This window comes from Microtus pennsylvanicus, chromosome 7, assembly GCF_037038515.1.
Source record: "Microtus pennsylvanicus isolate mMicPen1 chromosome 7, mMicPen1.hap1, whole genome shotgun sequence".
NCBI classification, from domain to species: Eukaryota; Metazoa; Chordata; class Mammalia; order Rodentia; family Cricetidae; genus Microtus; species Microtus pennsylvanicus.
This window is the reverse complement of record NC_134585.1, coordinates 10,657,379-10,682,208: the sequence shown is the minus strand read 5'-3', so window position 1 is coordinate 10,682,208 and position 24,830 is coordinate 10,657,379. Positions and strand designations below refer to the sequence as shown.

At 47.1% G+C, this 24,830-nt stretch overlaps 2 protein-coding genes across 3 annotated transcripts in view; both read left to right on the top strand.

The window, feature by feature from the left end:
* The first annotated feature begins 114 nt into the window (after positions 1-114).
* Positions 115-2,835, top strand: Vpreb3 (V-set pre-B cell surrogate light chain 3). Of its 2 annotated transcripts, none has more exons than XM_075978842.1 (2): positions 115-220; positions 956-2,835. In XM_075978842.1, the coding sequence occupies exons 1-2, from the start codon at positions 169-171 to the stop codon at positions 1,216-1,218; spliced, it is 315 nt and encodes a 104-aa protein (XP_075834957.1). In that variant the 5' UTR covers positions 115-168; the 3' UTR covers positions 1,219-2,835. The 2 variants fall into 2 exon arrangements, with proteins under 2 accessions (XP_075834957.1, XP_075834956.1); XM_075978841.1 differs by having other exon boundaries at positions 908-2,835.
* A 6,089-nt stretch (positions 2,836-8,924) lies between these two features.
* Positions 8,925-24,830, top strand: part of LOC142854416 (sodium/glucose cotransporter 1-like) — a 37,188-nt gene continuing 21,282 nt past the window's right edge. The window contains exons 1-7 of the mRNA XM_075979938.1: positions 8,925-9,053; positions 11,663-11,767; positions 12,220-12,279; positions 14,463-14,567; positions 16,175-16,280; positions 18,512-18,592; positions 23,710-23,930. Of these exons, the coding sequence (XP_075836053.1) occupies positions 8,925-9,053; positions 11,663-11,767; positions 12,220-12,279; positions 14,463-14,567; positions 16,175-16,280; positions 18,512-18,592; positions 23,710-23,930 (807 nt within the window). The remainder of the gene's footprint in view (positions 9,054-11,662; positions 11,768-12,219; positions 12,280-14,462; positions 14,568-16,174; positions 16,281-18,511; positions 18,593-23,709; positions 23,931-24,830) is intronic.

Genomic DNA, 24,830 nt, shown 5'->3' with positions numbered 1-24,830 from the left:
ATCTGGAAGACAGGGCCTGATACTGTGCAACACACCCTCTTCAATCAGCGGGCTGATTTGCATGCTCTATTGTGGTCGAGAGGCTTCCCCATCCCTGTGCCATAAGCACCCAGAGCGAGCATAGCACACACATCAGGGCAACTCTGGTACAGTCTTGTGCCTCTGGCCATGGCCTGCCCTGGTTGCCTGCCTTTCCTTCTGATTGGTGCCTTCTTGGCAGGTAAGACTCCTCCGGGAGGGAGATGGGGGTTGGCACTCGCTCAAGAAAGCCCACACAAAGAAGCAGATCAGTAGCTCCAGTGGGGTGGATCCTAGGAAAGGCAGAGAGGTGGAGTAGAGGCCAGGCTCCAGGGAGCTCTGTCTAGGACCAGGGGCAGGACACGTTCCTGTGTGGACCTTGATTACACTGACCCTTTGAAGAGACGATAACTGGTCACCTTTGCTTCTCACAGGGGATGTTAACATGGACAGTCCCCTACGCCATGTGGTCAGAAGCTTGAAACTAAAGATGATGGTTATGCATCCTGGGAGGTTCCTGGGGACAATTAGCCTGTGGCCAGGGTTTGGGAGAGCTAGTAGATTGAGAGGTCCTCAGAGAAGAGGGGCCCAGAAGGTTCCAGTCCCATGATCGCATACAAGGCTCTTAGCTGAACATGGATTCTTGGAGACATGATGATAATGCTAATTTAGGGGCCACTTACTTCAAAGCCCCCATTCACAGAGGAAAACGGAGCTGTAGAGAGAGCACACTAAGCCTCAGGGAACCAGGCCTCCCTGCCCCATCCAGGGCAAGTCCTCTGGGGCTATGAAAATTTTGGGAATGAGAGTCTCCTTGGGGTCTGACAAAATATTCACAGTAAGGAAGGAAGGGGCCCAGGCTAGCCCTCAGTGGGTTTGTATCTTTCAGTCTTCCAGCCAACCCTGACCTATCCTGACGCAGTACTGGTCTTCCCAGGCCAAGTGGTTCAACTCAGCTGCACAATCAATTCTCAGCATGCCACCATTGGGGACTTTGGCGTGTCTTGGTATCAGCAGCGCCCGGGGAGTGCTCCCCATCTGCTCTACTACCACTCAGAAGAAGAGCACTATCGGCCTGATGACATTCCCGACAGGTTCTCTGCTACTGCAGACGTGGCCCACAATGTCTGTGTGCTGACCATCAGCCCCGTGCAGCCGGAGGACGACGCAGATTACTTTTGTTCCATTGCCTATAAATAACTAACTTTGATCCCTAGGGCTGGGGTATGAGATGAATGGCTTCTGTTTGTCCCCCCACTTCTGCCCCTGACCTTGGACCTCTCTTTTTCCTCTAAGTCTTGCTTTCTTTCTCTTGCAATATGAGTTAATAACATTCAACATGATGACCATGTGATCCTGGGATAAAAAGTAACAGATCAGAGGACATGGGAGTTGGGATTCTGGTGACTGCTGTCAAGAGGAAACACCTGAGACCCCGAGGGAACCTGGCCCAGCCCTGTCCCTACCCCCAGGGGCTTAGCCTGATGCCTGACCTCCCCATGACCTCATGAACTGAAGGTAGAGAAAGGGGAACTAACCTTTACTGCCCCCCACCCTCCCAGCTCCACATGGCTGATTGTGGTTCAACGCTCATTGTTCTTGGGTGGCTGGTCCCCAAGGCATTGATGCTGATGGCTTGGAGGAGGGGTAGCCCCTGCCTCTTCCCCTGAAGTCTTTGGACAAATCTCTACTGAGCCTTGATGGTCAGGGTCCGGTGTTCTCTGAAGGACCCTGAGGGCCAGGAATGGGGACATTGAAAGCAGGTAACAGATTATGCGGTTTCTGTCCTCCTCAGAGACAGTGTGTTCTACTGCTTTCCCTGGAGAAGATTTCCCACAGATGGGTAACCACACCTGAGCAGTTATGCATCAAGGGGTGGCACAATTAACGGTAGGACCAACAGTGCTCTCAGAAGCTGAACTAAGTGAGATTGGAACCTTCAGAAAGATTCCTGAGCCGTGGTAGCTCATGGCTTTCATCCCAACACTCGGTGGATTTCTGTGATTTTAAGGCCTGCCTGGTTTACATAGGAAGTTCCAGACAGCCAAGGATAGATACATAGTGAGACCTTCTCTCGAACCAAAACAAAATTCCTGGGCTGGGGGTTCTAGATCAGCGATAGAATATTTGCCTAGCATAAAAAGTGGCACTAGGCTCGGCCCCCAGGATAGTAAAAGCAAACACACATAACACCCCCTACACACACACACTCAGCTTCTTCCCTGGTGTCTCTAAGAAGTGCCCACCCCAGAAAAAAAAAAGCGTGCGGTTATGGCACACACCTTAAATCCCAGCATTAGGGAGGCAGAGGCCAGCTGGTCTACAGAGTGAGTTCCAAGACAGCCAGGGCTACACAGAGAAACCCTGTCTCAAAAAACCAACCAAACAAACAGGAAGTGCCTCATTTCTGGAGGTGAGCACCTAGATGCAGCATTTGGGGATCCAGAGCTTACAATCTTGACTATCTTTGGGTCCTTCAACCTTTAATCCCCTTCATCGCTAAGTAGCCTTATGTGGGCTGCACCCGCGGGCGTGGGAGTGGGGGTGGGGACGCCGCGACAGGCAAGACCAGGATTACCCTTGAAAGAAGGCGCGGCAGTTATTTAAGGTTCTAGATTTGCCTTTCCCAATCTCAGTATTTTTCTGTGCACTCTGTCCAATGCGGGTTCTACTCGACTCTTCCGCACAGCCAGAACGCAAGGACACCCCGCCAATCAGCAGTTTGGCTCAGCAGCAGGAGCACAGGTGATGAGAGCTCTGTGAAGCCTAGAGCGGTGCCGGAAGTGCTCACCGGCGCGAGAGGGGTGGGTAGACGGAGAGGAGGGGGCGTCTGGGGGAGGGGGAACAGGTGGGGACGAGGACAAGGGTGGGAAAAGTAGAGGCGGAAGGGCGGGCGGGGGCTCCAGGCCCTGGGGCAGCTTCACCCCAACCCAGCACCCTTCGCCCATCCCAGTCCACCGAACCCACCTTCGCTCCACTGGCCCAGGATGTGGGAGCCCCAGTTGACTTAAAGTCTATGGGGAGCTGTGTCGCCGCCTAGTTGGCAGAGCTGTGTCCACTCCATCCAGGAAACCTTGACCACGCCGAGCCTTTGTTCTGTACCCAGGACCTGGTGGGTTATGGATTCCCGAGAGAGTTGGGAAGTTTTGGGGTACCAGATCTTTGGATTTTTCAGTCTGGCAACACTTAACACATTGTTGGGGACAGATAAAGCACCTTTGGATCATCTCAATTCTCCTTACCCATCTCCAAATTCCCTCATTAAGTGTGGGACTGCCGGCCTCACTTTCCCAATCAGCGTAGGCTCATTCTGATCACCTGTGCACTGGTATGTTTAACAACCAACTCAGAGCATTGGTGGAGCATGGGGAGCCCTAAACACTCGGGAGACTGAGACAGGAGGATTGCCACTGGTTCTCAAAAGGCAATTTTGGCAGGATGTCGTGGTGCTGTCCTACTAATAAGTATGCAGAGGGAGGAAGATCTTTGTGAGTTCGAGAAATCCTGGTCTAAATAGCAAATTTCATACTAACCAAAGCTACATTGTGAGACCCTATCTCAAAATCCAAATAAACAAATTGATTAAAAATAAAAAGCAAGCTTGGACTTTTTGTGCTTATTTATGAGTAGACAGCGCCACCTGGTGGGGAAGCCAAGCAAATTCGGACTGTGTCCTAGAACAATGGAAGAGGAACAGAAACCCCACATCTCAGAGGGTGTTTCTCACTTTAAATGTGCCCATCCTTTCTAGAGAAGACTCAATGCTTGGAGAAAGCCCACTGGTTTCCCTCTATGTTAGCAGGGAGTGATTTGGCTCCTGGGTTAGAGTAAGACTCTATCTCAATAGAGCAATATTGCCCTTGGTGGTTTCCGGCTGAGAATTTCCGTAAGAGAGCCTGGATTTGAAGCAGTGGCGGCAGCATTTCTCAGTGGACATACCCGGAGACATCTGTTCCATTTGCTTGTGGTCTACTTCTGGGGTCTTCGAAGTTGATCCCAGACGTCAGGGCCTTTCTTTGGAAGGCAGGCTCCCTCTGAGTTCACACAGAACCTTGGCTTTATATCTCAACCTACCCTAAGATAGCTGGGGGCCCTGAAAGAGCTTCAGAGGTGGCTCTAGTAAAACTTGCCAGGACAACTACATGCTCAAGAATTGCATAAGCTGTGTAGGTTGCTTGGGCTGCATGCACAGTCTGCACGCACAGACTGTTCAAGTTGCATAGGCTGCTCAGGTTGCAGAGGCTGCTCAGGTTGCACAGGCTGCATTAACCTGCGTGGGCTGCATGACCTGCGTAGGCTGCACAGGGTGCTCAGGCTGCACAGCCTGCAGAACGAAGAACGAAGCTAGAAGTTCGGTTCTCTATCTTTTCAGATACAAAAGGGGAGGAAGCCATCATGCCAGCCAGCCTGCTTTGCACTCCCCTCGTGACATCAGAGAGAGGAAATGTTCTGATTTCAGGGGCAGCCTCACACAGATGAATGCAGACTGTCCTCTCAAGGCCACACAGTTGCACTTTTTGTAGGATTTTCACAACCTCACAGAAGATGATAAGGCAGTGGGCAGTGTGAGCCATAGTGAGCCACACCAGTGTTTTAGATAAAACTACTTTAGCGACCACAAAGAAAGCAGGGTACTGTGGACTGAACACTCAGTTCATTTAAATTGACCACTGACAATTGCTCTCTCAGACACTGGGTCACAAATCCAAGCACTCTAACCCGCTGACTACTAGATAGCTAAGCTTTAGGACATCTGCAAGTAGATCCGCCCAACAATTAGATCTATAGATTGCTTTGGGTAAGATAGTCATTTTCATAATATTAATCCTACCATCCACAAGCAAGTGAGGCACTGCCACCTTCTGATATCTTCTTCAGTTCCTTTCTTCAATACTTTAACATTGGGGGTGGGGTTGAGATGGGGCTTCTCTGTGTAGCCCTGGCTGTCCTGGAACTCGCTGTGTAGCACAGACTGGCCTCAAACTCACAGAGATCAGCCTGCCTCTATCTCTTGAGTGCTGGGATTAAAGGCTCTTAACATTTTCATTGTACAGTCTTTTTTTATTTTTTTTGGTTAGATTATTTCAAAAGATTTTTATCTTATTGCGATGATTTCTCTCTTGGGATGTTTGTTATTGATATATTGTAAAGTACTGATTTTTATGTTAATTTTTTACTTCGCTGAACATGGGATTTTCAGTGGGATCCTAAGTACACTTAAAATCACATCATCTGGGGCTGGAGAGATGGCTCAGCGGTTAAGAGCACTGACTGCTCTTCCCGAGGACCCGGGTTCAAATCCCAGTGCCCACATGGCAGCTCACAACTGTCTGAAAATCCAGTTCCAGGGGATCTGACACCTTCACACCAATGCACATAAAATAAAGCTAAATAAACCATAAAAAAATCACATCATCTGCAGATAGGATACTTCCACTTTTTTTTATTTCTGATTTGTATTCCCTTTTCTCTCTCTTTGTCTCTTTAGTTCTAGCTAAGACTTCAAGCACTACCTTGAACAGGGAATGGACACTCTTGTCTTGATTTTAATGGAAATGCTTTAATTTTCCCCTCCATTTAACATGATTTTTGCCTATGGGCTTGTCATATATTATCCTTACGATATTGAGATATATCCCACATACCCCCAAATTCTCCACAGCTTTGATCACAATGTGATGTTGGGCTTTGTCAAAGGCATTTTTTTCATTGCTGAGGTATCATGTGTTTTCTGTCCTTGAGCCTGTTTATACAATAGATTACATTTATTCTGTTACATATATTGAGCTGTCTCCAAATCTCTGGCATGAAACCAACTTGGTCATAGTAGATGACCTTTTTATGTGATCTTCAATTCATTTTTCAAGATTCTACTGAGAATTTTTGTGTCGATGTTCATCAGAGCGATTATCAAATTCTTTTTTGGTTGGGTCTTGATTTTGGTATAAGGGTAATACAGATTTGTAAAAAGAATTTTAAAGATATTATTTCTTTTTCCTTTTCTTTTTATATTTGATTTTATTGAGACTACATCTGTTTATTGTCCCTAGTGCTATTCACTAATTTTAAAAAGAGATTGGAGGTTTTTATTTTTGTAGGCCTATGATTAAGGCAAAGATTCTTTTTTTTTAGGTTTATTTTTTTAATATTTATTTATTTATTATGTGTACAGCATTCCTTCCATGTGTGCCCGCAAGCCAGAAGGGGGTGCCAGGTCTCATTATAGATGGCTGTGAGCCACCATGTGGTTGCTGGGAATTGAACTCAGGACCTCTGGAAGAGCAGTCAGTGCTCTTAACCACTGAGCCATCTCTCCAGCCCTTTAGGTTTATTTATTATGTACACAGTGCATGTATGTATGTCTGCATGCCAGAAGAGGACACCAGATCTCATTATAGAGAGGATGTGAGGCACCAGGTGGGTGCTGGGGGAATTGAATCCAGATAGGACCTCTGGAAGAGGTCCAAGGAAAAGACTTTAAATTTTGCTTCTGCTTTTTTTTTTTTTTTGTCAACTTGATGCACACTGGAGTTATCTTGGAATCTCCACAAGTCTATGTAGTCAAGATGACCTTGCATTTCTGACCCTTCTGCCTCCACCTCCAGAGTGCTGGAGTGCTGGATTATACACATGTGTGTCAACAGACCATGTTTAGGAGGTACCAGGGATGGAAGCCAGAGCTTTGCATGTGCTAAGCAAGCTTTCTATCAATTGAGCCACAACCCAGGCCCACTTTCATATTGCTGGTTTGGGCAGTGCTGAACTAATTGGGACAATGGAATTCTGCCCAGGATTCTGATTGCCTTTGCTTTGGAGCCTGTGTTGGCACTTGCTCTGTAGACCAGGCTGGCCTTGAACTCACAGAGTGCCTCTGCCTCCCAAGTGCTGGGATTAAAGGTGTATGCCACCAGTCTTTTGATTGGTTTTAAAAGACTCCCCATATCTTGACATAGATTTAGACTGTTTGATTATGAGAACCAAGGGGATTAATATATGTAAAATACATTGAAAGGGGTCTGGCACCCAACAACAGCTATGTGTTAGACATTCTTTTTTATGTAAATTTATTTATTTATTAAAGATTTCTGCCTCCTCCCCGCCACTGCCTCCCATTTCCCTCCCCCTCCCCCGATCAAGTCCCCCTCCCTCATCAGCTCGAAGAGCAATCAGGGTTCCCTGACGTGTGGGAAGTCCAAGGACCACCCACCTCCATCCAGGTCTCCTAAGGTGAGCATCCAAACTGCCTAGGCTCCCCCAAAGCCAGTACGTGCAGTAGGATCAAAAACCCATTGCCATTGTTTTTGAGTTCTTAGTAGTTCTCATTGTCCGCTATGTTCAGCAAGTCCGGTTTTATCCCATGCTTTTTCAGACCCAGGCCAGCTGGCCTTAGTGGGTTCCCGATAGAACATCCCCATTGTCTCAGTGTGTGGGTGCACCCCTCGTGGTCCTGAGTTCCTTGCTCGTGCTCTCTCCTTGTGCTCTTGATTTGGACCTTGAGATTTCAGTCCGGTGCTCCAATGTGGGTCTCTGTCTCTGTTGTGTTAGACATTCTTATAGTCATTTAAAATATATTGATAAAGATTTACTAAAGTAAGTTTTTCTCCGCTTTTATTAGTTCTTTGAGTTTCATACAATCTGTTTCGCTCCTATTCACTCCCTTCCCTGACTCCTCCCAGATCTCCCCTCCTTTCCTACCCATTCACTCTGTGTCCTTCCCCCTTCACCCATCAAGGCTAAAATAACATTTAGCAAAGAAATGTACCAAGAAAAATAAAGTTGGCCATGTCCGTTTGAGAGAGTTTGTGGTAGAGTCTGTGTTTAGTGTGCACCAGGTCCTGGGTTCCATCCCACTACCTACCTGCACACATAAAGAAAGAAGAAAGGACTTTTTTTTCTTTAAAAAAGAATTTAGAGTTGATCTACAAAGGCTGGAGAGATAGCTCAGTGTTAAGAAAGTTGGCTGGTCTTCAGAGGACCTAGGTTCATTTCCCAGAACTCACGGGGTGGTTCATAACCATCTATAATTCCAGTTCTAATGGATCTGACACCATCTCCTGTCTTCTGAGGACACTGGGCATGCCTGTGGTACACAAGACGTGAATGTAGGCAAAATACCCATACAGAGGAAATGAATCATTTTAAAAAGTTGATTTGCACAAAATGGAAGAGATTCTGTGATCAACGCCTCCACCCAGAGCTGTGATGGCAAAAGTAAGCTTAAGAATTGTCTCGGCACACAGTATAAAGAAGAGCCAAAAAAAAAGAAAAAGAAAAGAAAACCTCTAAAATTAAGGTAAATACCATTTTGATACAACATTTTAATTAAAATTAATGAAAAAATCCACTATCATGAAAATATAAACATGGTTTATTTAGATAGGAGGGATGTTACTGTTATGAGTCATAGATGAATTAAAACATAGGGGAAGATGTGCCTAGGATATGCAAATATTGGCCCATTTTGCATAGGGTATTTAAGCATCTGTCGATTTTGGTTTCCATCAGAGTGATTTCTCTGTCCCAGAATCCAATACAGCTTCTAAAGACGCCATTAATGACTCTGCGTCAGTTGTCCTGTGTTCGTCCCGCCTGCGCCCGAATTTAGCTGAGGATGACCGCTCGTGGCTGATGGAGAGACGGACTGGGACTGACTTGGCACCCAAAAAGGCCCCCCCTTCTCTCTTCTCTCTTTTCTTCCGTGTGTGCGTGCCTGCGTGTGACCGAAAATAAAGGAAAGGGAAGAAGTCCCTGGTGCTGGGGAAGAACCAAGCCGCAGAGCCTACTGGGAACCAAGAAGACAGTACCGTGGCTCTTCCCAGGATGCCTTGCGAACTAGAGGTGGAGCTGGATCCAGAACCGTTGCAGTGTTCTGGCTGCAAGTGTTTACCTGGCTCAGAAAAGCTGCCATGGACCCCCTGGAGAACAATCATAGCGTCACCAGGAATCAGGACATCGTGGGCTTAAGTATCCACAGCACCTTGGACATCCTGGTGGTGACTTCGTACCTCTTATTGGTTCTGTTCTTCGGGCTGTGGGTATGGCGGGACCTCCGGGCTGGTGTGGCACTTCCCTGCAGAGACCTGGCCTCCACCTAGATTCCACCTAGCCTCCTGGCACTTCAGAGAGGATGGCCTTGCCCACCCTTTGTCTAACCCTTCCTCACCCTGACAACCAAGCACCAGCTACTTAGGCAATAAAACCGTTCTGGACCATTATCCCTTTCTATTCCTATACCCATCCCCCACCCTAAAATAATACTTAAGTAACTCAAATGTCCTGCTCCTGCCACCTAGAACCTGAAACCTTAATGGTATTTTGAAAGTCCTTGTGAGACTCACAATGATGACAGCAGCTAGCACCGACACGCTGCTGTAGCTCTGAACTCTCCAGGAGTTCCCTATCTGCAGATCTAGCCAGTTGTGCTGAAAGTATTTAAGATTGTCTTTCATTTGTACTGGATAGCTAAGATTACTTACGGTAATTAAGTATTGCAACACATAACTTATAACCTAGAGGCAATGTAAAGCACACAAAAGGATGTACTGGAAGTTACATCCAAATATTATATGACATTTATAAAAGAAATTTGAGCTGAAAGAGTCTAGGAATGAATTCTCCATGCATGCGAAGGCCAGATCTACGGTGACTTGAACTGAGATTCCCAAAGGTTGAGTAAGAAGCAGAAGATAATGGCGCTCAGATGCAAACCTAGAGCTGTCTGGCATGTGATGGACTTGAGCATCCTTGGAGTTTCGTGTTCACAGGAGCTCCTGGAACTAATTCCCCACCAATGCCAAGGGGTGGGAGCACAGGGCCTATTCCAAACAGGAAGGGGAATCCCGGACGCCCATCATGGCACTCAAACAGTATCCATCTTCATTGGCTTCAAGCCATGAACTGTCTGTTTCCAGAGGCAGGGATTCTTGTCTTTGAGCTTCAATTCTGGGGTCCTTCCTCCAGTGCTATGATTAGGAACCCTCTTAGCACTCCCAAATCACTCTTGACCTTACCTGGGGGCCATGTCTGGCCAAGATTTGAGAACCAGTAAACCTTTTGCTCTGGGAGCTCTGGGAGATTTAAAACATGGATGGATGTCCGGCGTATTTTGATCCCCTTCCTTCTTTATAGTTATTTGTCCTAGACAGGATCTCACTGTGTAGTTGTGGCTGGCCTGAAACTCACTCTGTAGACCAAGTTGGCCTCAAACTCAGAGATCCACCTGCCTCTGCTCCTGAGTGTTAGGATTAAAGGCGTGCGCCACAACACCAGACTTTTGTTTGTTTTAAATTAAAAACAATCCTATACTGTTGTTAATTGCCAAATGCTTTAATCTTTAGTGTAACAAGCAAAATGTATAGAGCGACTTGAACAACTTAGTTTTCTTCCTTCATCCAACTCATGTTTCTGAGGTAACCAGACCTGGTATCTTTTCTCCATTTTCTCAGCGCTTGGGCAAACATACAGATGCATAATGTATACTCTGTATGTTCCTTTTATAAGACGGGATCAGACTGCACATTAGTCTGCGGTATGTTCTCTTTCCCCACTAATGTATTTGGAGAGTCCCACACACCAGCTGCGGGATAGTAAGACCAACATCTTCTATCCAGCTCTTCTCTGTGAATGGTACTCCACCGGAGTATTTCTGTTTCAGGCTCTTCTGTCACACAGGCGTGGTACAATAAAAGACTTCTTCCTGGCTGGCCAGAACCTAGCATGGTGGTTGGTGAGTAAGCTTGTATGTGGCTGTCTGTTTGGGGGCTTTCTGTGTTGGCTTGGCTTTTGTTTTTTTTGATTTGTTTGTTTGTTTCAGGACAGGGTTTCTCTGTGTAGCCCTGTCTTGTTTTGAAACTCATTCTTTAGATCAGGCTGGCCTCAAAATCAGAGATCCGCCTGCCTCTGCCTCCTGAGTGCTGGGATTAAAGGCTGTGCCACCACTGCCTGGTGTGTTTGCTTTTTTATTATTTTAACTTATATGTCTTAAATCCAAAATAGTTTGAAGTTGCTAGATCAGGACCACCACCACCTCCTCTTCCTCCTCCTCCTCCTCCTCCTTCCTCTTCCTCTTCCTCTTCCTCTTCCTCTTCCTCCTCCTCCTCCTCCTCCTCCTCCTCCTCCTCCTCCTCCTCCTCTTCCTCCTCCTCCTCCTCCTCTTCTTCTTCTTCTTCTTCTTCTTCTTCTTCTTCTTCTTCTTCTTCTCCTTCCTCCCTCCCTCCTCCTCCTCTTCTTCTTGTAGCCCAGGCTGACCTTGAACTCCTGATCTTTCTGCTTTAGTCTCCTGAGTGCTGGGGTAACAATTGGTGTGATAAACCAATTTCATTTAGTAGGTGATTTATTTAATGGCTAAGTATTTTCACATCTGTCACATCAAGGTGCAGAATGGAAGTTGGCTGCCCCTTAGAACTTCTAATTGTATGTGCATAAGTGTGTGCAGGTGTCTAAGTGCCTGTGCATGTATGTAGGCCAGAGAAGGACCTCGAGCGTCCTGCTTCATTACTCTCTCATGGTGTTTGGTCGCAGTAATAGAAACCCCAACTAAGACACTAGGTGAGTGTTCTATGGCTGAGCCCCTCTCTCAGTCCACAAACAGGAATTCTTGTTATGTGTGACACGGGCTCTGACAGTCTCATCTTCTGGTTTTTAGATGGGCATTTCCACTTTTTCTGCAAATATCGGCAGTGGCCACTATATGGGCCTGGCTGGGATGGGTGCAACTTCCGGAATTGCAGTTGGAGCCCTTGAGTGGAATGTAAGTAATATCTTCTGAGCTACTGACCACTTGACTGTTGTCCAGAGAAGGCTCATAAACACGAAAGCTTGCGTTTAACCTGAGTGACTGTTAGGAATGCGTGGAAAGTACAGACGAAGGGAGTCAGGTCTTCGGTTTTACAAAAGGACTCTGCTGTTTTTCTCCTTAGTAAGTCAGGAGACAGAATGCATATATGCTGTGGACCATAGGGAAGACAGCGAACAAAGAGCTGTTGGGTGGGAGGGAAGATCGCACTAGCGTTTATATGTGTGTGTGTGTGTGTGTGTGTGTCTACTGACATCTGCAGGCATTAATTCACTAGCGCTTAAATGTGTGTGTGTGCGTATATGTGTCCACTAACATCTGCAGACATTAATTGAACCTGCATCTCTTTGAAGAGCTTGACTCCCATGGGCCCCTGCCTTAACTCTTCTGCTTTTTCTTGGTTTCAGACTATATGTATGTTCTATATTCTTGGTTGGATATTTGTTCCCATCTATAACAAGGCTGAGGTAAGTGCCCATCATCAGTTATTCTATAGTTTGTGATTTTTTAAAAATAAATATTGCATGTGTAGTAAAAGTGTCCTGAAGGACAGATTATACTGTCAGCCTTTTGATCCTGACACTGATTCCCCAAATCTGCAGATACTGAAAATACACCATTTTTCTAGGGTAGACACAAGTAACTATCTGCTTCCTCAGGAATTTACAGAAAATATTTCAAAACATTATTTAAAATAAGGTGTAAAGAAAAGAATAGAACATACGTGTTAGTGACTAGAAGATTTAGTACCCTAAAATGCTGTTTCTTCCTGGTTGGGTTGTTCATGGGATGAAATTTCACACAAGAGCCAAATAGGGCTCTGTGAGAAGCTTGAAATACTTATTCTAAAGTGTGTGTATGTATGTATACCACATGTGTGCTTGGTGCTCAAAGAGGCCAAAAGAAGGCATTGGATCCCCTAGAACTTGAGTTCCAGATGGCTGTGAGCTACCATGCTGGTGTTGGGAGCTAAACCCAAGTCCTCTGTAAGAGCAACAAGTGCTCTCAACCACTGAGCCATCTCTCCAGCCCCTAGAAAGATTTCTTTTAAAGATGTCAAAATATCATAAAGCAAAAAATTAAAAAAAAATCTGCAGCATACACCAGGATAGCTATGAGGCAAGTAGAAGTGCATGCTGTGACATATCCTATAGATCCATCCTATATACATATCGTATAAATCCATCCTATAGAAATATCTTGTAGACTTATCCTGTAGACCTGTCCTATAGATATATCCTATAGACTTATGCTATAGACTCATCACATAGACACATCCTATAGACGTATCCTATAGATATATTCTATAGACCTATTCTATAGACATATCCTATAGACCCATCCTGTAGACATATCCTTTAGACCCATCCTGTAGACATATCTTGTAGACCTGTCCTGTAGACATATCCTATAGACCCATCCTATAGAAATATCCTATAGACACATCCTATGGACCCATCCTATAGACCTATCCTGTAGACATACAGACCCATCCTATGGACACATTCTGTAGACCCATCATATAGACCCATCCTATAGACACATTCTATAGAATCCTATAGAATACTAGATTAATGCAGCTGCAGACAGAGTGTCTTTGACAAGTCTGCGAGCACGATCTAGACAAATGCTTCCCTCACAGCTCTGGGAAAGAGGCAGACCTGCTGAAACCTTGAACATGTAGACTCCAAAATTGAGAGACAATAGTTAACCTGTTGTCTAAGGCACCTAAACCAGTGTTTTTCAAACTGTGGACCGTGATCCCAGGGTGAATGCCTGGTGAACAGACCTTTTGCAGGAGTCACAGAAGACCATAAAAAACTCAGATTTATGTTATGATTCATAGCAGTAGCAAAGCTACTGTTAAGAAGTAGCAAAGAAAATAATTTTATGGTTGGGGATTATCATGACACGAGGAGCTGTATTAAGGGGTCACAGCATTAGGAAGGTTGAGAACCACTGTCCTAAACTGTCCTCACTTGCTAGGGAAGCCCAAACAATCAACTTAAAAACAGCCTGGGAAGTTTAGAACCTTGCTGGGAGAATCCTTGACATATGGCAGAGTACGGCTTAGAGCTGAGCAAAGGCTAAGAGAGTGAAGCCTGTGGGTGCTCAGACAAGGGCTTCCGGTCTTTGTGAAGCAGGGGGAGTCTGAGTCAGAGCTCACAATGGACATATGTAGGTAGGTAGACCAGAGCGTATACATTAGCCAGGACAAAGCGAGGCAATAGCCTCTTAATGGTTCACTTCCCAAGCCAGGGGCTGTTGGGGTCAAAGGGCATTGTGAGCACTGAGGGCTTGGTCCCTGTGCTCATGGTGCATACTGTCCAGGATGATGTAGAAAACAGGACCCTTCGGAACACTGTCGTCTGACTGGACTGTCCATACAGAGGTGGCTGGGAACCGACTGCATCATTGGCTTCTATCTCCTGCCTGGAATCTCAGCTGTTGGGATACAGCTGTCCTGTCTCTCCTTCCTTACTCTCCCCAGCTTGACTGGTGCCCAAGGCAGTGACCCCACATCTTGTATCCCTGGGCTATCTCCATCCTCTGGCAGCATCTCTGTGACATAAACACCATGAGGAAGGGGCATCCGGTGATCTCTCTGACACTCACTATCTGACAGTGACCTGCTCTGGCGCTTGTGCAGGTGGTGACGTTGCCGGAATATTTGGGGAAGAGGTTTGGCAGCCTTCGGATCCAGTTGTTCTCCACTTTCTTTTCCTTGGTCGTCTACATCTTCAGCAGGATCTCGGTGAGTTCCTGCACACGGAGTAGAGGCCAACCAGACATGTCCTTGGAGTGCCTCCTCCAAGGAACGACCGAGAGGGAGTGTCATCTCAGCCGGTTGGTGGCGGTGCATTCCAAGGATGTGCCCAGTTGTCTCTTTATTATTTGTTTTGTAATGAGTGCCACCATGTGAAAGCAACCTACTGGTGTACTTGCTTATTCTGTGCCTTCTTCACTTGCATTCAAATGTCCTGATACCCTGGGTCATTTCTGTGTGTTTACTGCAAACCCCCGCCCCCAGCCTAGGATGTGTTCTACACATATGGTACTGCATAATTGGTTTTCACTAACCAAATGGCTGGCATTTACCACAAAGTATAAAAACACACACATCATGTCTTTATTCAACATAAGCTCAGTGAGGACGGAAACTGGGCTTTTCCAGTTTTTATGTCTTCTGAAGACCACAGAGTGCCTGCAGCATGGTGGGACCCCAGAAATCATTTGGGGGAATAAATGGTTGGATGAATCTCTGCTCATTTTATCCCTGACTTGGAGGGCAGAATAATAAAGACAAAGGTCAGCCAGGTAAATGATGTTCAGGAGCTTCAAGTCAGTGTCAGCTCGGCCAGGGGTCCACAGATCTAGTCAGTAGGCCAGGCCAGTGAGCAACTGCTTTGTATGGCCCTTGAGCTGAGACTGATTTTCATACCTAATTTAATGGGTTGTAAAAACTAGAGGCAGTGTGGTATACAATCCTCAAAACCTATAATATTGAGCTGGAGCGATAGCTCAGCGGTTAAGAGCACTGGCTGCTCTTCCAAAGGTCGTGAGTTCAAATTCCCAGCAACCACATTGTGGCTCACAACCATCTATAATGAGATCTGGTGCCCTCTTCTGGCCGTAGACAGACATACATGCAGGCAGAACACTATATACATAATAAATAAATAAAGTTTAAAAACCCTATAATATTTATCATATGGTCTAGTACAAGAAGTTTGCCAATCCCACAGCTTGCTAAAAATATGGGTCCAAGTGAATTTGGTAGTGACCTAAAAAGTACATAGAACTAAAAGTCTCCAGGAGTTGGAAAGACGATGCAAAGGTTTTCCAGAAAAAAAAGGCCCGTGGTCTTTTCCTAGTTGCAGAACCACATAAAACAACCTCTTTGAGCATAGACCCCATGCTGAGGCTACAGAGCAGAGTAGGCTAGACCGTGTTAACTGGGCGACTTGGGTTAACCCATGCCCTTGGAGGTACTAACTTTGAACTCAGAGGGCACAGAATTTGGCCCCATCTCTCCCAGTGTCCATTGGCAGTGGGATGCTGCCCAGCGGCCTTTTTTTCGTGTGGCTTGCAAGACCCATTTCTTTCTTTTTTTTTTTTTTTAAAACTTATTTATTTAACTTTATTATGTTCGTTGGTGTGAAGGTGTCAGATCTCGTGGAACTACATTTTCAGACAGTTGTGAGCTGCCATGTGGGTGCTGGGAACCGAACCCGGGTCCTCTGGAAGAGCAGTCAGTGCTCTTAACCGCTGAGCCATCTCTCCAGCCCCCATTTCTTTCTGGGGTGGTGACTGATTGTGCTGGAAATGAAGGTTCAGTTGCTAACCTTGTGCCTGTTTCAGATGGAGATCAGCTTTGGTGCCATGTTCTTGAAAATGGTTTGGGACACAGATATTTACCAGACAATGCTGGTTTTGCTGACCGTTACTGGCATTTATACCATCACAGGTGAGGTAGCTGTAACCACACGTGGGCTTATACTGACACAAACACTCAGTAGAGTCTCCCAAAGTCTTTAGATCTCAGGAAGTGTGACGGAGGCAGAGGTACCACTAGGGATCATATTGGGTTGGGATAATCTCTGTAAGTCAGCAGCGATCACGTTTATGGTGAAATGAGGTGTGACACTGTGGGTTGCCAGGAAACAGAATGGGAACACACAGAGTGGGGAGGGGAAAGGGAGGGAGGGGAAAGGGACGGAGGGCCCTTGAGGAGGCTCCTGGCCAAGCCAGGTGGGATCTTTTAGAAAGCCAGTTCTCATGTATTCAGCCTCTGCCTAGGGTAGCAGCTCTCGCCACTCATGTCCTGGTACTCAGTGTGGCCAGAGGTCAAGTGGAGATAGCCAGACGGACAGAAAGTCGTCAGGAAGTGGCTGTGGAGATGAGGAATCCTGGGTTCTTCTTCCTGGCGATACTTAACAATGCTTGGAGACAGTTAACTGGGCGAGGACATAGGGAAGGTGCTATCTAGCTGTTAGAGAACACGGGCGATACTCATGGTGGCTTTCAGCTCAGTTTCTGGGGTGAAAGGTGTTCACGTTTGACTAGGAAAATGGTCACATATTAATCTGTCCTGAAAAGCATGGAGAGCAAAGAAAAATCGGGAGCAGTGCAGGCAGGGCATACAGAGCTGGTGACTGTGGGGAAGGGGGAGGGGGGAGGACATACAGAGCTGGTGACTGTGGGGAAGGGGGAGGGGGGAGGACATACAGAGCTGGTGACTCGGGGAGGGGGGAGGACATACAGAGCTGGTGACTGTGGGGAAGGGGGGGAGGACATACAGAGCTGGTGACTGTGGGGAAGGGGGAGGGGGGAGGACATACAGAGCTGGTGACTGTGGGGAAGGGGGAGGGGGGAGGACATACAGAGCTGGTGACTGTGGGGAAGGGGGAGGGGGGGAGGACATACAGAGCTGGTGACTCGGGGAGGGGGGAGGACATACAGAGCTGGTGACTGTGGGGAAGGGGGAGGGGGGAGGACATACAGAGCTGGTGACTGTGGGGAAGGGGGAGGGGGAGGACATACAGAGCTGGTGACTGTGGGGAAGGGGGAGGGGGGGAGGACATACAGAGCTGGTGACTGTGGGGAGGGGGGAGGACATACAGAGCTGGTGACTGTGGGGAAGGGGGGGAGGACATACAGAGCTGGTGACTGGGGGGAAGGGGGAGGGGGGAGGGCATACAGAGCTGGTGACTGTGGGGAAGGGGGAGGGGGGAGGGCATACAGAGCTGGTGACTGTGGGGAAGGGGGGGGAGGACATACAGAGCTGGTGACTGGGGGAGGGGGGGAAGGGGGAGGACATACAGAGCTGGTGACTGTGGGGAGGGGGGAGGGCATACAGAGCTGGTGACTGTGGGGAAGGGGGAGGGGGGAGGACATACAGAGCTGGTGACTGGGGGAGGGGGGAGGACATACAGAGCTGGTGACTGTGGGGAAGGGGGAGGGGGAGGACATACAGAGCTGGTGACTGTGGGGAAGGGGGAGGGGGGAGGACATACAGAGCTGGTGACTGTGGGGAAGGTGGAGGGGGAGGACATACAGAGCTGGTGACTGTGGGGAGGGGGGAGGACATACAGAGCTGGTGACTGTGGGGAAGGGGGGGAGGACATACAGAGCTGGTGACTGGGGGGAGGGGGGAAGAGGGAGGACATACAGAGCTGGTGACTGTGGGGAGGGGGGGAGGACATACAGAGCTGGTGACTGTGGGGAAGGGGGGGAGGACATACAGAGCTGGTGACTGGGGGGAGGGGGGAAGGGGGGAGGACATACAGAGCTGGTGACTGTGGGGAAGGGGGAGGGGGGAGGGCATACAGAGCTGGTGACTGTGGGGAAGGGGGGGAGGACATACAGAGCTGGTGACTGGGGGGAGGGGGGAAGGGGGAGGACATACAGAGCTGGTGACTGTGGGGAAGGGGGAGGGGGGAGGGCATACAGAGCTGGTGACTGTGGGGGAGGGGGGAGGGCATACAGAGCTGGTGACTGGGGGGAGCGGGAGGGGGGAGGACATACAGAGCTGGTGACTGTGGGGAGGGGGGAGGACATACAGAGCTGGTGACTGTGGGGAGGGGGGAGGGCATACAGGGCTGGTGATAGGGGGGGAGGGCATACAGAGAGGTTGCTGTGAGCAACCTCATGTAAGAAATCCATGTTGCTTTCCTTTCCTTTCTTCTTCCTCTTCAGGTGGCCTGGCAACTGTGGCTTATGTTGAGACCTTACAAGCTGGTATTATGCTTCTGGGCTCAGTCTTGTTAACGATTTATGGTAAGTAAGTGGGCCACAGAAGTGGTATCTTTGAACCTAGGGTTACATGGGGGCATCAGCTGCTTCATCTTACAGAAGCCAAGAGCATGGTTGAAGGTCATGCTGTAAGTTCTAAAGGCAACCTCACTGTATTTTCTAAAGACGCCAAACCTCTCCATCAACGCAGATAATCCCAATCAGACCGAATTAAACCTAATTAAAAGATGTCCATGTTTAATGGAGTGCTCCTGGGTGGCCCCAGGAAAACATGGAGAGGGGAAGAGAGAGAGAAGGGGAGACCACACGAAATCTGGAGACCACGTGTTCATTCTCTGGGGGACAGTTTAAATAGCCTGTGGGGGTGGTCTCCACCTTCTCTGGGGAGGGGTTACCATTTGGTGGGCTTCTTTGACCCTTCCTGGGGAGGGGGTCACTGGTAGGCTTTCTTGGAGGTGGAGTTTGGACAGAGGCAACTTCCAGAGGAGGGAGCTTATGCCAGGAGGCTGGGGGCAAACAGTCCAGACTTTTTGTATAAAGGGGTGTTAGGGAGCTGAGGTGATGCTTCCAACCAACCAACCAGCCAACCAACCAACCAACCAACCAACCAACCAACCAACCAATCAACCAACCAATCACTGCCCGCCAGAGGAGCTCGTGATAAAATGCTGGTGAAAGATTCCAATGCTGGGGTCCAGCGTGCCCCTCCCCAGCCCCTGTGTTGTCTCTGCTCTCCAGTTAGAAGTCCCTTTAGTTTGCCGGCTCAGATCTGTCTGACAAGGTCAGCAAAAGGTCAGTTCCAAGCAGGGAGCGTCTACACCCTCAATCAGCACTGCACAGCCGTCCAGATTGTAACATAAATCTCAATGACTGTGTCACCAACAAACCAGACATGCCCCGTCACCCAAAGCAGCCTTTACAGAAGGTGCAGCCTGGAGAGCAAGTGTCTACTGCAAAACTTATTATGAGTAGGAATGTCTGGACTCTGCTCGCAGCCAGCAAACAGCCTATCTGAAAAAAATGCAGCTACCAAAAAACTCCAGTTGACTCTTATTTTTTTTAAATATTTATTTATTTATGCAATATTCTTTCTGTGTGTATGCCTGAAGGCCAGAAGAGGGCACCATTACAGATGGTTGTGAGCCACCATGTCGTTGCTGGGAATTGAACTCAGGACCTTTGGAAGAGCAGGCAATGCTCTTAACCGCTGAGCCATCTTTCCAGCCCCTTGACTCTTATTTTTATGTGCCTGGATAGATAATGGCACCAAAACGACTGGGCCTAACCCATGGCCCACTACCCACTTCAGTCTGGTTGCTTGTCCACCCACTCAGGGTCAAGAGAGCTAAGAGCAGGGCCGTGTAGCTCAGCCTTCCCAACCTGGGAAAGTGGCGGGACCAGGTCTGCTGGTCATGCACAGGCAGGAAAGCATGGCGGATTCCCGCTGCCATGCACAGAGGGCACACGAATAATGAGGAGTCTCGTCAGTGTAATACTGTGGACTTCTCGAAAGAGGAGTGGGAATGCCTGGGCCCTGCTTGCAACCAGCAAACAGAGCTTATCTGAAAAAATGAGGCTACCAATCCTAATACCCCAAACACCAAGTAACCACACCCTAGGTCAACAAGTCCCGTTAGTAACCACATCTTAAATCAAATCTCCTGTCAATAACCTTGGAGGAGCAAGAATAGGCTCAAACTCTCTGACTTTTAGTTAAGGTGCAATGGATCTACTTCTCTGGGCCACTTAATACCCAAACACTAAGTAACCACACCCTAGGTCAAGATATCTTGTTAGTAGCCACGTCCTAAGTCAAATCTCCTGTCAATAACCTTGAAGGAGAAAGAATAGACTTAAAATCTCTGACCTTTAGTCAAGGTGGGATGGATCCACTTCTGTGGGCCCCCACATATTTCTCCCTTTTTGATTTATTTAATAAAGCCCTGCTTTTTGCTACATGACAGGTGATTGTGTCTGTCTTAGGTGTCCTTTCACTTTCCAGACTTACCCATCACCAGCACATAATTCTGCCCTGTACATCCTGTCTTAGATTGCCTGGAGGGAAAAAAGATCTTACCCATCATTGACTACCAAACTCTGTAAATAAAGAGTTAATGGAGGGTGCTTAGCTAGGCACTTTGTACCTCTGGGACAACTTTCCATTGAGAAAATTCACAGGTAACTAGATAATCGTATGCAAGCAGATATTGCTTTGTGAAATACATGGACCTATGGCCACAACATCTTCTAATAAAGGAATAAAGGATGACCGAGATGGGATGGCCTTTTTAAATTGGCCTAGGATGTCTTTAACAGTTTTTAGATGCATCAGAATCCAAACTAGCCTTATTAAATGTACCAAATCAGTTGTTGGCATCATGTCATAATTTTCTTCAACAAGCTCTAACCTTTTCAGTAACATCTTCATAATGAACTAGAGCAGTTACAAGCATTAACAGGTCCAATACCATAATTCTAGTATGAAAATTAACAATAAAAACACAATTTGTCGGCCGGGTGATGGTGGCACACGCCTTTAATCCCAGCACTCGGGAGGCAGAGGCAGGCGGATCTCTGTGAGTTTGAGACCAGCCTGGTCTACAGAGCTAGTTCCAGGACAGGCTCCAAAGCCACAGAGAAACCCTGTCTCGAAAAAACAAAAAACAAAAAAACAACCCCACAATTTGTCAAATCACAATTCTCTTAAATCTGTTCTAATAAAAAAACAAGGCTTCTGTGATGGGTGAGCTATGAGTCTTTTTTTCCTTTTCTATAGTACAATTATATTGCTGCTTTTAACTTTCAAAGGTAAGTTTGAACTGTCCCAGTCTCTAAGTAGCAGCAAAAGTTTTTATGCCATTTCTTCTCATCTCTGAAGAAGGGCTTCAGTAACTCTTTGCCTCCATAATAGTGTTCTTTTACTTTAACAAATCTCTTTCCCTCAGAAAGGAAATTTTCTGAGGTCTTAGTTCTTAGGTTCTTTATTTCATCAACAGATTGAAACCCTTACTGGCAAAAATGAGTTCTGTGTCCCAAGATATAGTATGGATAAACTGACAAACATTCAGTCAGCATTCTTTTTTTTTTTAAATATTTATTTATTTATTATATATACAATATTCTGTCTGTGTGTATGTCTGCAGGCCAGAAGAGGGCACCAGACCTCATTACAGATGGTTGTGAGCCACCATGTGGTTGCTGGGAATTGAACTCAGAACCTTTGGAAGAACAGGCAATGCTCTTAACCACTGAGCCATCTCTCCAGCCCCTCAGTCAGCATTCTTGGACTGGCTCCGAAGTTTGTACAGTAGGTCCACCAAAAAGCTGGAAGTCACCAACCATCACCACACTCTTCCTTCCCTTCTCAGATTGCAGCATGACATAGGAGGGTCACATGTTTAGCTGTCCCATTCAGACTCTTCTGGGGGGGCACCAGAATTACAGTGTCATCAGGGCTGGCATCCTTCTTCTGCACACACCAGATTAGATGCTCTAGAAGTTATCATGCTTCATTCTCCTTCTGTGAAATAACACAGACATGTTCTCTACCCCGTATTAAGACAGGGTCAGATCCTTTCCATAATCCAATGCAAGGGTCTTTCCACTTTGCTTTAGCAAAAGTCACCCTGGTACCATTATGCAAAAATCTATCCCTGGCAGATTGCTCACGGGCATCCACATTCAAGAAATTCAGAGTAAAAAGGACATGATTTAAGGCATTATATGGCAACTGAGAGTATAAGTTCTCTGTTTTTGTCTTTTGAAGTTGTGTTTTCAAGGAGCCATGGGCATCCTCCACAATTCCTTGCCTTGGGGATTATAAGGAATGTCTGTTTTTTAGTATAAGGAATATTGATCACACTAGGTTCCCTACCAAAATATCACCTAGATTCTATTTGGCTTTTTTGTAATTTTTGAAAATCAAAGTTTGTAAACTGTCTTTCTAATCCAAGCTCCAAATCTCACTAGCTGACAGGTAGTGATTTCCTCATTTGTATGGTCCCAGCCACTTGTCTGGGTGGGGAAGAGCTGTGCTGAGCTCTCTGCAGCTCTGCCATCCTGCCAGGGACCTGGGACCTGGAGGTACCAGTCCCTCATTGCCTGCTGTGTCTGGAGGGTTCATCTGGAGGGTTCACAGGCCACACTCAGCGGTCCCTCTGCAGACCGGGACCAGCTGGCATATTGTAGTTGGAGCTCAGGTTCCCAGGTGCCCACCATTGTAGTGGCTGGCTCTGAGACCACTGCATCCACAAGCTTGGCTGACTGGGAACTCAGGCAGGCAGAGCCTTGCTGCTTTCATTACTCCTGCTTTCCTGTCTTGCAGAATTCCTGCATCCTTTCCTCTGCTAAAGGCTGTTGATCTACTCATACAGGCTCCTTGGGCTCCTTGGGCTCCTGGGCGATGTGGCCTCTGGCCATTCCCTGCTGGCTCCAGGAGCCAGCTGCTGTACTTGCACGTGGGTGGACACCATTGTGGTAGCTGCTCAGACCTGGCCTGCTGGGAGGGGCCATGCTGTTCTCCCTGCCCTGAGCCCAGGAGCAGACCTAAAGTGGTGCCAGTTTCACCACCGGTGTGGGGAGGGAGAGGGAAGTTTAAATTATTTACAAACTCTAAAAATCTCTGCTTCTCTTTTTGCTCCGCCCCAGCTGCTCTGGCTATCAAAATACATTAGAGCAAATGTACAGATAGTTGAATACTATTTCCTTGACCCATATCTACAAATAATTGCAGTTTTACTCCTTTATGATCTTTAAATACCTCAATCCACAAGAGGAAAGGAAACAAAAGACTTTTTTCTAAAATCATGATACAAGGGACAAACGAAGGGGTTGCCATCTTAATACTCAAAACACCACGTAACCACACCCTAGGTCAAGATAAACTGTTAGTAGCCACACCTTAAGTCAAATCTCCCGTCAATAATCTTGACAGAGCAAGACTAGGCTCAGAGTCTCTGACCTTTAGTCAAGGTGTGACGGATCCACTTCTGTGGGCTCCCACACTGCCCGCGTGTCACTCCAGGGCATTTTATAGTGAGAGCCAGTAGGTCACACTGGGCCTTATTTCCAGTCTTGGTTCTTTAGTTGTGTTGTTTACTGTACTCTTCAAGGAACTGATAAATATCAGTTTTTTTTAAAAGCCTTTCGTGAAGTGGGAGGATATCAGGGGCTGGTGAAAAAGTACCTCCACGCCATCCCAAGTAGGACACAGCAGGGAAACTGGACAGCCAAGCCACAGTGCTATATGCCTCGTTGGGACGCTTTCCATATCTTCCGAAGTTTTGGCTCTGGAGACATCCCCTGGCCTGGACTCATCTTAGGTGCCACTGCGGTTTCTTTGTTCTACGGGTGTGCTGATCAGGTAATTAAATGTAAGATCAATACTAATCCCAATGTTGCTCACATGTGTGTATATTTTGGGTTGACCACTCGGGATTAGATAACCTATTAGGGGACCTGGGACTGAAGAAGAATAATTCGCTTTTTCTCAATAGCCACTGATTGCTTATAGCCTTTCATCTAGGGGCGGGACCTTGTGAAATTTCTCCCATCTACATGGCATGTAATCTGGGGGTATTATTCTGCAGGTTAAGCTTAACTATATTATTGGAGTTTTTGTGGGTGTAGCTTTCTTGCCCTGCATAGGAGACACTATATCAAAGCAGATAGGCTAATCCTTTGGTCTTTACAATATTTCTATCCTCTCTTCTCTCCAGTGTTCCCTGATCCTTGGATGCAGGAGTTGCATTGCGGATGTGTCAGTTGGGATTGGGTACCTGTGGTGGTTTGAATAAGTACGGCCCTCATAGACTCATATATTTGAATGCTTAGTTACTCAGGGTGGCACTACTTGAGAAGGATCAGGGGGTGTGGCCTTATTGGAGGAAGTGTGTCACTGTGGATGGGCTTTGAGATTTCCAAAGTCGAAACCATGTCCAATATCTTTTTCTTCCTGCTACCTTTGGCTACAGATGTAGAACTCTCAGTTACTTTTCCAGCACCGTGTGTGCCTGAATGCCTCCCAGCTCCTCTCTATGATGATAATGGAGTATGCCCACGAAACTGTAAGCCAGCCCCAGTTAAATGTTTTCTCTTATATGATTGTTGTAGTTGTGGTATCTCAGCTGAACACTGAGACAGGCTCTGTAGTGGTCTCTATCTGCTGCAAAAGGAGCTTCTTTGACAGGGGTGGGAAGTATGTTTGTCTGTGGTTATGAGAATGAGCAGCCCCTCCCAGGGATGAGCACTTTTATTGGTTGTC